Consider the following 12,649-nt stretch of genomic DNA (forward strand, 5'->3'; position numbering starts at 1 on the left):
CATGACAGTTTTGATGTGAGTAGGCAGATAACATTAGTTCCACCTTTCAGGGAGTCAGAGGTGGATACGTACTTTAATGCTTTTGAACGCATCGCTATTATGCTGCAGTGGCCAAAGAGAGTGTGGCCTCTGTTGTTGCATTGCAAATTGGTGGGTAAGGCTCAGGAAGTCTGTAATGCCCTGACTATTGAGGAAAGCCTCGACTATGATGTTGTGAAAGCCACGCCCCTTTGAGCGTATGAATTGGTGTACCAGAGGCATACAGACAAAAATTTAGGATTGGTAAGAAAAATGTCAACCAGACCTAAGTAGAGTTTGCGAGAGGAAAAGGTGGCCTTTTTGATCGGTGGTGTCAAGCCAGCAAAATCACATCCATAGAGGACATGCGTGAGCTCATTCTTTTGGAAGAATTTAAAAATCAGCTGTCAGATCAAATTGTCACATATCTGAATGAGCAGAAAGTTGCGTCGCTTGCTGCTGCCGGGGTACTGGCAGATGAATTTGTAATAACTCATAGAAATGTCTGTTATCTTCCAGTTCACCGTGATCCTGGGGCAGGTGACAGAAGGGTAAAATCTCCTCCCCGTGGTAACGCCAAAACAGCTGAGAACAGGGAGTGCTATTACTGCCGTGAGCAAGGACACCTCATCGTCACCTGTCCTAGTCTAAAAAGGAAGGAGCAAAAGACGGGTAGAGAAACATCGTCCCCTATAAATTGTATCCAAACAAAGCCGCGCTCCTTAAGAAACGTTGCAACGAACGTGGAGGATAGCGCAATTGATGAGGCGTTCAGGCCACCATGCCTTCAGCGTCCGTCACAGTCCTTCGGAGTCCTTCACAGTCCTTCAGATTCCTTCAGAGTCCTTCAGTGTCCGTTGGGGTCCTTCGAGTCCGTTGGAGTCCGTTAGAGTCCTTTAGTTTCTTTATGAGTCCGATAGTCCTTAAAGAGTCCGTCTTTAGAATATATATATATTTTTTGAAACCATATATCTGAGTCAAACATTTCTTTAGGGGGAAATGTTGGATTTTTAGTTGGGGGGGTGTTACGACCCTGGGTCGTTAGGTCATTTGTGGGTGCATTTTTCCCTCCTCCTGTGTCTGTGAGTGTGTGTGTGTGAGCAAGCAGGTGGTGCCCGTTAGCTGATTAGCTACCTCCTGCATGCTGATTGGTCCACCTGAGGAGACGGGAGCATATTAAGCCACAGCCGTGCAGTTCCTCTGCCACTCTCTCTGACTTGACTTCTCCTACTCCCAACACAAATTTGCGTTATGATATCTGACCTGTTGTGCTAATACTTATTTATACCGTATACCGGTCCTTCTCTTGTGTCGTGAGACTGTTCAAAGAAAAGCTACTGAACCTGTCTTTGTAGACACGCTTTACTTTTTTCTTAGGAGTGCAAAACCCTTTTCTTTTGAATATTCGTTTTCTCCTGTTTTTACAGTAGAGTAGGTAAGAAGCCTGTATGTTTATTTTCTCTTTCGTTAGGTAAGATTTTTGTGTTTAAAGGTTTGTTTTGTTACTCCTGTTTGTAATAATTTTCTGGTAATTAAATTTACCAAACGGAATTCTCTGACTCGGTGTCCGCGTTCTTGTGGGAAGAGTGCACATTTTGTGCTGCGCCTAGGTTCCCCTAGACCTGGGCGTAACATGGCCATTCGATTTATTCTTAGAAGATTAGGGTAGACATGTGGATATTATCCGGCTGAACAAAAAACGCATTTATCAAAAAATTCGTTTTCCTCAGACCTTATTTCTAGCTATTTTCCAAAATCCTATGGAGAAATCCCTTGACTTTTTTGTCGAGGGAACCCTTGCGCAGTTTATATCCGGGTTGGCCTTCAAAAATACGTCATCCCTGCACCAGTCTATTGACACACCTCTTTATATTGGATTCTAGTACAAGTTTCCTCTATTTAATATGAATATTGGTATGGGATATTCAGTTTCTGTTTTTAATGGCTTCTCTGTCATGTGAACGAATGTCTTCAAATCACTTTCTGAATTGAATACTACTCTGTACACAATAGACACAGGTCTTTAGAGTGGATTCTAGTACTTCCTCTATTTAACCCTTGTGTGGTGTTCATATTTTTGTTATTCAGCCAGTCTTGCAGCGCCCCTGCTTCTAGTCTAAATAATGTGTTAACTGGACGGAAACTTCAACATAATTTTGTGTTTAAAGGAGAAAATTGGGGAACACATTATTGTTCAAGGCAAACTGTTTCAGCTGAATAAACTGTCTGTGTCCAAAGAGTTAACATCTCATTTGTAGAAGCAATTGAAAGCAGAGGAAGAAGAAGTACTTCTAATCTACTAAAAGAAGTACAAAATATGAACTACTATCTTGTACTTCAGTAAAAGTAGAAGTACCAAAAGTAAAAAGTAGTGGAGATTGGTCCATTTCAGAATAATATATATGAAGACTTGATTATATTTCCCATCAATAATCCAAATCTGTAAAGTAACCAAATTTATTAAATGCATTTAGTGGAGTAAAAGTACACCATTTACCTCTGAACTCTAGTGGGGTAGAAGTACAAAGTAGCAACACATGTAAATACTCAAGTAAAGTACAAGTACAGAACCTCAAAATTGTACTTGAGTAAAGCTGCTTAGTTACTTTAAACCACTGTTAGTAAATGCTGTGTAAATTATTCAGTTTTCTAAAATACTTGGATTAGGTAGGTGTAAAAAAGTCAGTTACTGTACAGTCGTAAAGAAAAGAGTGGTTGCACTTTGAATTGCCTTGTGTTGAAAGGTGCTCTATAAATACACTTGCCTTGCTAATATTAAACTAACTATACTCCCTTTTTTAGGAATTTTATTTTGAATTGAAATTCATGCAGAGGACACATTTTTAATATGTTGGTTTCTTCTTTTCTAAGGTCACATAATTTCTGTCGTCTGACATTATACATTTCATTAAAAACGTATTCATATTTATTTTCTCTTGTTTTTATTTGCGTTGCATTTAATATTGAGGTAATCCAACCGAAACAGAAGGTCATCAGGAATGCATTTTTAAGTAACACTAGTAGCCATAGATCTATGTTTTTAATGTAACCTTGTTTTAATTTGAAACATTTGAGAATGTTTTACTACATCAAATTATCTGAATATGTATCACATTAAATTCGTTTTGAAGAAACACACTGTTGGAATTATGTTTACTGAAGCTTTTGATTAAAATGTCTCCTGTTGAACATCTTACCCTGCTGGCTCTCAGGCAGAAATGGTGGATGAACATATCCAAAAAAGATGCTGAAATGAATGAAGAAAGATACTGTAACGACTATCAACCAGTGAGTGAGTGACCTCTGTGTGAACACTCAACATTCTAGAACAGATTGTGTCTAGTGACATAATGCTTTTCTATCTAAGAACATATCATTGCAAACATCTGAATATCTGGCTCTTCAGTTTAATTTCTCCTGTCGAGCATTGTTCCTATCTACAGACCACCAAAATATTCAGCAAACTTTCTTGATGATTAATCTGAATTATTGTTGATTATCTGGAATGATTCTGAGTCCATACTTATAGCATACTGACAACCCCCAAGGACAGTAGTGCCATCATATGATCAAATATCCTGGGAAACTATGGACTAACCCAGCATGCCCCACTCTGAAATTGGGTCAAACTCTTGATCAGGTTATCACCAAAGGTCTCAATATTTCAAACCGTTCATAGATGTTGGTGACTCACATTACCCCTGTATCTTCTTCAAATCAATATCAGTGTTTGCACTAAGAGGCAAGCAGAGATACTCACAAAACAAGACAGAGGAAACAATCTAGTTTACGCCTTTTCCTCCACTATTGGACTTCAGTCAAACTCTGCTGATTATATGGTTGATCATTTGATGAACTACAAATCTCAATGATGCTCTTGCCCCTGCTACAGTCAAAGATCTCTTTGGTAAAAAAAAAAAAGCACCATGGAGTATATCAATCAAATATCAATGTTCTTGGACTGTCTCTGTAACTTTAAATTACAAAATGCAGGATGCTCTTTTTTTCTTTATTTCCAAATAGTGTCAGGCTGACAACCACTGCATTTCAAAACCCACATCAAAGGAATTACAAAATCAGCACATTACCTCTTGCCATACATTTTCTGGTGTAACAATGTACATTTCCCCTCTATGGGACTAATAAAGGTATTCTGATTCTGATTACCATCTTAGCTAAACTGAAAACACTCATGTCTCAACAGGATCTGGAGAAACTAGTCCATGTCTTTATTTCAGACCAAAACAATTGAGCACATCACCCCAGCTCTCAGAGCTCTGCACATGCTATAAAACAAAGAATACACTTTCTAATTTTCCTTTTGACTTCAGTATAAACTTTAAGATCTAAATGGATTGGCACCACAATACAATTGGGAAATGCTGCTGTATCCCCTCAGTTTGCTGTGTGCCCTGCACATTTGGCTCAGAACCAAATTTGCAGGGCAGCTTTAATTTGTTATGCTCCACAGACCTGGATCAAACTTCCTGAAGAGTTATTTTTGTATCATCTCCACCTAGATTTTGAAGAATGGCAGCACTCCGCCACACCATGGTCAGATGTTCCCCTGCTCAGTTGCAGTTCAAAGGAAACCGAACCCACTGGATGAAGCACCATGAAATCAATGACATTTGATGTCACATGGGCCTTTTATACATCTGTCTCAGGGTGCATTACATCGGTAAAAAGAAGAAACCCAACAATTAACGTGAACAAATGTTAGAAATTATATATGACAATATATGGAATCTCACAAAGCTTCCAGGAGTTGCAAACAATCAAAACATGAACATCCACCAGGAACACAGCAACAGGATGCAGACGCCAGCTTTAAACGGGCAGCCTGCCAGGTGATGTAACGAGTAGCTCTCAGAGGTCTCTCAGCTGTTAGCTGCTTTTAACATACACTAAGTTACAGAGGCTTGCTTTGAGAAGGCTCCACACTTTTTTTTCATTAATAACAGCAATTTAAAAATGCCAATTCACAATGATTAATTCAAGTGTGTTTATGCATACACTGAACCCTGGAATCAGAAACATGATATGACAAAATGATGAAGCTCTAATAGTAAACACTTCCCACAGATAACAAGCTCTCTAGAGGGAACACCTACAGCTCGGTGATTTTATGTTCAGGGGCAGTTCAAAATACATTTAGTCCTTCAAGTAGAGGAATCACTGTCACACAACATGGCTGATTAATAAGGAAGTACAGTACCTGAGCATCACACTTATGAAAATTGCACTAAAATCCAACCATGTCTCTAACAGTTTATTTGGTATTCAAGCAGACTCCGAAGTATTGTCTGAAACCTTGAGAACAAAAACGGCATCATCGAGAACGTAGTAATCATTGTACATGTCTCCTTCACAGAGGTATGGCAGCCGGGTCACAGCCTCCACTTCAAACCCCGCCTTTCGGAACACCTCACTGGACAGATTAGTTACTTGCTCCTCCCAGGTTTTTCCTTGTACTTTTATATGTTCTTTGGGACGCTGCCATTTTCCTCCTAAGAACAAATATAGAATGTTTTAATTTGGGTCAGTGGAAATCTATGAAGCCATATACATATGAGGAAAGATTCCCAACTGACCGACTTCCACATAAGGCTGGAAGGGAAGCACTGCAGCCAGGATGAGCCTCCCAGTGCTGGGAACCAGCGACAGCCGGATGTCCTGCAGCAGATGGAGGGGGTGCTCACAGCGGTCCAGCAAGTTCAGACAGCTGATCACATCGTACTGGAAGACAGTGTGCTGCCACTCATCGATCCCCAGCAGCCTAAGAACCACGGAAGAACAGAATTTTTCGATGAAAATTCGTTATTTTTAGGGGTACAAGAAATGATAGTTATAGCAGTCGAAGTGGGAACGTGACACCCCATCTCTGGCACTGTGGCCAACATTAATAGCACAGCTGCTAACACAGACAACAGAATGATAGAGGGATGACTCATTTTCGTAGGCTGACCCGGTAGTTAGCATCACAAGGCTTCCCTGGACATAAACCAATAGGTGCTCTCACACCGAAATACTTTCCACCGTAATTTTCCCTTTTAGTTCCGATAGTTCCTGGGATTTTGCGTTCACACCAAGAAGAGAACTTAGTTCATGAGAACTTTTCCCCCCTTTTCAGTCCCTGCTAGAGAGGTGGTACTTTCCTGGGGAGAATAAAGTTCCAATTTCTGAATGGCTGGGCGAATTGCAAACCACGCCCTGTAAAACTCAGAAAAGTTTTGTGAAGCCAGCATTGTATTTGCTGGCATTATCATTATCATTATTAGTATTAGCCCCGCGCACCAACGGAGAGAAAATAACTTATGGCAACACAAAATAAAACATGGGAGCGGTGGAGATGAGGAGGTGTCGGCGTTCTGGCGATTTAGTCGGAAGGCTTCAGTAGAAGCTGCCAACTCAGTGGACTTCCGGCCGGGGACTTTGGGTGGCAGTATACGCCGTGAAGTTGTTTGCGGCCTGCCAGTAAACCCAAAGCAGAAGAAGAAGTGACGTCAGCGGCTTCATTTGCGTAATCTTCCCCCAGGGACTTATTCCGGTGTGAACGCGATCTGCTCTTTAGTTCCATGGGGGAACTAATGCCGCATTTCCACTGCAGCGGGTAGCCCCGTTTAAGCGTCCTTAATCGTCCTCAAGCGGCCAGGACAGTTTTTGGTGGCCTTTCCATATAGCGTAGCACCGGCTAGCTGGTACTTTTCCCCTCTTTTTCGGGCCCCATAAAATTGTGGTTCTAACAGGCCAGGGCCAGGGCTGAACTAGTGACGTCAACACTCTCGAGTGCTGATTGGTCAGAGAGAATCGTCACAAGATCGCGCGCGAGATCATCCTAAGCGTCGCATATAGACAGTTGCAAGAAAAATTTGAACCCTTTGGAATTACCTGGATTTTTGCATAAGTTGGTCATAAAATGGAGGAAGACACTGCTGTCCAGAAAAAACATTGCTGCAAGTTTGAAGTTTGCAAAAGAGCACCTGGATGTTCCGCAGCACTACTGGCAAAATATTCTGTGGACAGATGAAACCAAAGTTGAGTTGTTTGGAAGGAACACACAACGCTATGTGTGGAGAAAAAAAGGCACAGCACACCAACATCAAAACCTCATCCCAACTGTGAAGTATGGTGGAGGGAGCATCATGGTTTGGGGCTGCTTTGCTGCCTCAGGGCCTGGACAGATTGCCATCATCGACGGAAAAATGAATTCTCAAGTTTATCAAGACATTTTGCTGGAGAACTTAAGGCCATCTGTCCACCAATTGAAGCTCAACAGAAGATGGGTGATGCAACAGGACAACGACCCAAAGCACAGAAGTAAATCAACAACAGAATGGCTTCAACAGAAGAAAATAGGCCTTCTGGAGTGGCCCAGTCAGAGTCCTGACCTCAACCCAATTGAGATGCTGTGGCATGACCTCAAGAGAGCGATTCACAACAGACATGCCAAGAATATTGCTGAACTGAAACAGTTTTGTGAAGAGGAATGGTCCAAAATTCCTCCTGACCGTTGTGCAGGTCTGATATGCAACTATAGGAAACGTTTGGTTGAGGTTATTGCTGCCAAAGGAGGGTCAACCAGTTATTAAATCCAAGGGTTCACATACTTTTTCCACCCTGCACTGTGAAAACACATGGTGTGTTCAATAAAAACATACAAACATATAATTGTTTGTGTGGTTTTAGCTTAAGCGGACTGTGTTTGTCTATTGTTGTGACTTACATGAAGATCAGAACACATTTTATGATCAATTTATGCAGAAATCCAGGTAGTTCCAAAGGGTTCACATACTTTTTCTTGCAACTGTATCTAGAAGCAAGCTTGCAGCATTTTTATACACCGCATTTTTGTAAACGGAGGAGCTACAAAAATGGCAACGTCAAAGAAAAGCACACCGTGGTCGACCGAGGAGGTGACGACGTTCATACATCTCATTGGGGATGATAAAATCCAGCAGGAGCTCGACGGAACAACTCGAAATGTGAAAAAAAAGCCGATGTCCCCGCCTACACTGCGTTGCTACCCCAGGTCCGAAACTGTAATGGAAATGCGCCACGGCCTCGGACGGCCAGCGAGGCAGCCCGAGGCCTGAGTGAGGACGCCTAGGGGCGCTTAAACGGGGCTACCCCGCTGCAGTGGAAATGTGCCATAAGTGCTGGGAACTAAGTACGGCAAAGTACTTGGTGTGAAAGCGGCTAATGGGATTTTCCCGTTGGAAAACTTTTTGTTTCGCAGAATAACCTCCAAAAGAAATCACTCAAAAGCCACCTGTTCAACACTGCATTCAACCACTGATCACCCCCCCCCCTTTCTGTTTTGTTTGTCCCTTTATATATTTTCTTCGTTTCTGCGTTACTCTGTCAAAGCGTCTTAGAGTTTTTAGAAAAGCGCTATATAAGTGTCATTATTATAATAATGCTAGCATTACTTTTTGATTTCTGAAGCGTAAATGCAATTGCCAGAAATTACTGTTACGTTATAAACGGCCGACACGACGTTCTCATGGCTGTGCACCACCACCGCTAAGCTAAAGGCAGACTCGTGTTGGTATGACGATGTTTAGTAGTCTAATTTAGTCACATAGACATAAATGGCACATACAAGCTACAGAAATTCACCAGTGGGGTGTTTACTTTATAATAAAGTTTATTGTATTTTATGTTGAAGAAAATTTCAGCAGGACTCATTCCTGCATCACTACATTGGAAGCTTGGAAATAACAGATACTCTGGACACATGTCATTAGGGCTGCACTGGTTGCCTGGCTGTACATGAAAGCTTTGCCAGTAAAAAACACGTGACAGCTGCCGTAAAACAAAGGATCGCTCTTAGGGTGACCAGGTGTCCGGCTTTGTGCACAGCATTTTTATCATTTGTTCCACACATTTAGCTGATTGACTGTCGCCCACCTTAAACAAGGCTTTCATACAACGGTGGGTAGAAAACGAGAGGACAATCATCACCATTAGCTGTGTCAGATGTCAATCAAGCAACAGAGAAATGTATTAACTTATGGGTGTAGCTGGTGGAGGGCGATTCCCAGAGAGTTATTGTCAGATTTGCGCAGAGGTGAATATGTTTTGAAGCGACGCTTCCCCGAAACTCTGAAGAAACACCTGGCTAATGAAGAAAATATCGATCTATGGATATATTCTTCCTAAAACCAAAAGAGATGAGGTAACAGCAGCTGATTTAATTAACGTTTAGCACACAGGTCAGAAGACCGTGGCAGTAAACTAGATCCGGTCATTTTTTTCTGTTCATAATAATTTGTTATGTTGATTCCATTCAAAAACAAATACATATAATACCTTCACTTGCATAGTTTGTGCAAACATTAAACCAAAGTAAAGCGTTGTTATTAATATTTATAAGCTAATTTAGTTTAATAGAAATGTTTATTTTTAACGGTTGGATAGACGTTATATACATCTAATCTAGCTCTTAGCAACGCAGTCTCGTGAAAACGTCCCATTTGTTCCACATGTTGCTTGTTGGCACCTGGTCACCCTAATCGCTCTGGATCAATATAGCCTATACCAGGGGTCGGCAACAGGCGGACCGCGGTCCGGACCCAGACCTATACGGACCCGGACCTATAATCAATACATTAATAGGGGATTTCAATTTTGACGGCCGATTCTATTTTAAACGCCGCGAAAGAAACGAGTGAGAGATAAAGGGAGAGAAACACAGAAGAAGAGATGAGAGAGAGATACAGGGAGATAAACAAAGAAGAAGAGACAAGAGCGCGGCAGATAGAAGCGGAGAGGAAAGTGAACAGGCGTGTTAGCGGCAGACAGGGAGAGACAAATAGTTACACATGGCGCTCTCCAAGAAGAGCAAAGTGGACAGTAAGAACAGAGCTTTAACCCTGAGTGGACTCATTCATGTTCATCCTGCCCACTGGGAGCACAGAACCAGTGTGTCTCATTTGTTCAGAGACCGTGGCGCTCATTAAAAGTGCCAAAACGCCACTATGAGACAAAACAAAGTGTTTGACCAAACATTCCCTCTCAAGTCAGAACTGAGGTCACCACAAATAAGCAGTCTCAGAGCCCAATATGATCAGTCCACCAGGATCAAAATTAAAACGAAATATCTTTCCAGGGCGCTCGTGAATTGTTGTTACGGAAAGAGAGCGGTTTTAGGTTGCCATAAGGCTGTTAACGGTCTTATTATAGGCCAGTGGTTCTCAACTGGTGGGTCGCGACCCGTTTCAATTGGGTCGCGGATGTGTGAGTGAAGAACAAAACAATTCTTTTTTTAAAAGTCAAACTTTTATTTTGAAGGCCCGATTTTCTAACGCTGTGCATGAAGTCGGCGTTGGACTGAAAGTACCGGAGACCATAAACGGTTTTGAAAACTTCTGTCACGTAGTGATCATCTTCTCAATAAAATATCTTTGCTGATGTTTTTTCGAGTCTTCTGGCCAATCAGAATCAAGATTGTTGCCGGAAGTCCCCACGGAGAATAAATTTGCGGTAGAACATTACATTACATTTCCTTTAGCTGACGCTTTTATCCAAAGCGACGTACAACTTAGCGACTTAGAACTCTTCTTTATACATCCATGGGTACAACTTCAGATAAAAATGAACACATAATGAAATATGACCCCCGGTTTGATGATTGACAGGTCACAGAACAATGAGAGCTATCTACCCTAACCCACAATTTAAAGTAAGTCACACAGACTATTTCCTCTTTACTCTTCTCGCAGCAAGATGTCAGAAAAAAGTGAAAAACAAACAATGGCATAAAATATTATTAATATGTCGGGTGGTAATAGATTTATTTATTTTCTTCTCAGAGTGTACCAGAATGCATAGTTTGTTAGTATTTCAAAAAATCTCCTGGGGGAGAATGCCCCCAGACCCCCCTGCTGGGGTTGGGTTTTCAGCATGTGTGCCTTTTTATATAGTTCAGCTTTGATTCCATCATCTCATTAAACCTTTTTTTAAAAAAGCATACTTTAGTTCTGTGAAGGGATATAAGGGATATATGCACTGTACTTTACTTGTATTATTATTGTATGCTGAAAAGCGTAGATATTACAGCACGTTTTTTTTGTTGAATAGATTTGAGTGCTTCAAAATGTTGGGTCGCAATGTATTGACCAAGTAAAAAGTGGGTCCCGAGGCCTGACCAGTTGAGAACCACTATTATAGGCTACATCCATTGGTTGGTTTTGTGGCACATTTGTAACGCTGTGCCAACTTGGGCAAGCACGCAGGCAAACTTGAGGAGCGCAAACAGGGTGGAGAGGTCAATTTCTCTTCAAAATACAATTGATTGCCAGCCTCCCTTGTCCCTGGCTGGCTTGCTAGCTCGTTGGTAACGTAACTGATGTCTTCTAATGTGCCTGCATCTGGCGCTGAGTTGCCATATTCCTTTTATGAACCACTTCCTGATATCCATTGTTGCAGATAAATATAAATGATAATAGCCAAACTAACCTAGCAAGAGTAAACTGACAGGCTGCTGTGCCGCATCTCACTCAAAATCACACACGACTCAACCCAGCGAAAACCAGTATCGCGCGCAGCCTTTCATTCAGAATTTCCTAGCAAAATAAAAAAATGATATTAAACTAATCTTTCAACATAGTTTAAAACAAAAATAAATATTAAGACAAAGCCCTATAAATAACAACAATAAACATAATAATAAACAATTAAAATGTTGTATTCAGCCCCGATTAAAACAGCAGGCCCAAATCATGGATCATGATGCTGGGTCTGGTGAAACTGTTAACAAAGAAAAAGGGAAACTCAAGCTGCTGCTACACTTTATTTTATTTACCTAAAATTAAGCACTTTTAAGATGCACATATTTTCAAAAGCTATTTTATTTATTTGATTTTGAAATGCAGCCCGAGATGAACATTAAACCTATCGACAGTATTTACTGTATATCTGTATAGTTCAATGTTAATTGACAATACATAGTTGTTTTTGAATTGTACTTTCTTTATTTGGCAGTCAGTTGTTGATTACATGCAGACGTTGATAAAGCTACAGGCTACTTCAATATATATCACACTAATTCATCAAGCAACTTAGACATTTTGATGTTCCGGGCCTTTGCATGGGCAGTGTGCGAAAAAGTACACGTCCCACCGTCCGGGACGTGTTATTTACAATATCGGACAAGTAGATCTTTCAATTGACTTGTCCGGCGGACAAGTGACGTTTTTCGCCCGGATTTATTGATAGATTCAGTTTACAAAAGGCAGAACTCATTCGCAAATTGGACGTGTCCGCCATTGTTCGTTTAGAAATGTTAGTTTCGGTTCTGTTTGTCGATTCCTAATGAAATGCATCTCGCCGCTTTCTGTGCAGGGGCGGGGCGGGAAGTGTAGCACAGTGGCAGGGTTGGGAAGCAAAACTCGGTTCCGAGTAGGAACAAATAACAATTGTCCGTTCCCGGGATTGATAAGAGTTGTGAGGACAGAAGGCGAAGCCGAGCCCCGCGGACCACAGCCAGCCAGCCAGCCAGCCAGCCAGCCAGCCAGCCAGCCAGCCAGCCAGCCAGCCAGCCAGCCAGCCAGCCAGCAGCAGCCAGCCAGCCAGCCAGCCAGCCAGCCAGCCAGCCAGCCAGCCAGCCAGCCAGCCAGCCAGCCAG

At 41.7% G+C, this 12,649-nt stretch overlaps 1 protein-coding gene across 4 annotated transcripts in view; it reads right to left on the bottom strand.

Annotated features, from left to right (window-relative positions):
- Positions 1 to 4,013: 4,013 nt before the first annotated feature.
- The window catches only part of mettl9 (methyltransferase 9, His-X-His N1-histidine), a 20,069-nt gene continuing 11,433 nt past the window's right edge, over positions 4,014 to 12,649 (bottom strand). For all 4 annotated transcript variants that reach the window (XM_079653868.1, XM_079653869.1, XM_079653870.1 and 1 more), the window contains 2 exons: positions 5,613 to 5,797; positions 4,014 to 5,528 (listed from right to left, as the gene is read on the bottom strand). In XM_079653868.1, coding sequence (XP_079509994.1) covers positions 5,302 to 5,528; positions 5,613 to 5,797 — 412 coding nt within the window. In that variant the 3' untranslated portion in view covers positions 4,014 to 5,301. The remainder of the gene's footprint in view (positions 5,529 to 5,612; positions 5,798 to 12,649) is intronic.

This window comes from Notothenia rossii, assembly GCF_949606895.1.
Source record: "Notothenia rossii genome assembly, chromosome: 10".
In the NCBI taxonomy this organism is placed as follows: domain Eukaryota; kingdom Metazoa; phylum Chordata; class Actinopteri; order Perciformes; family Nototheniidae; genus Notothenia; species Notothenia rossii.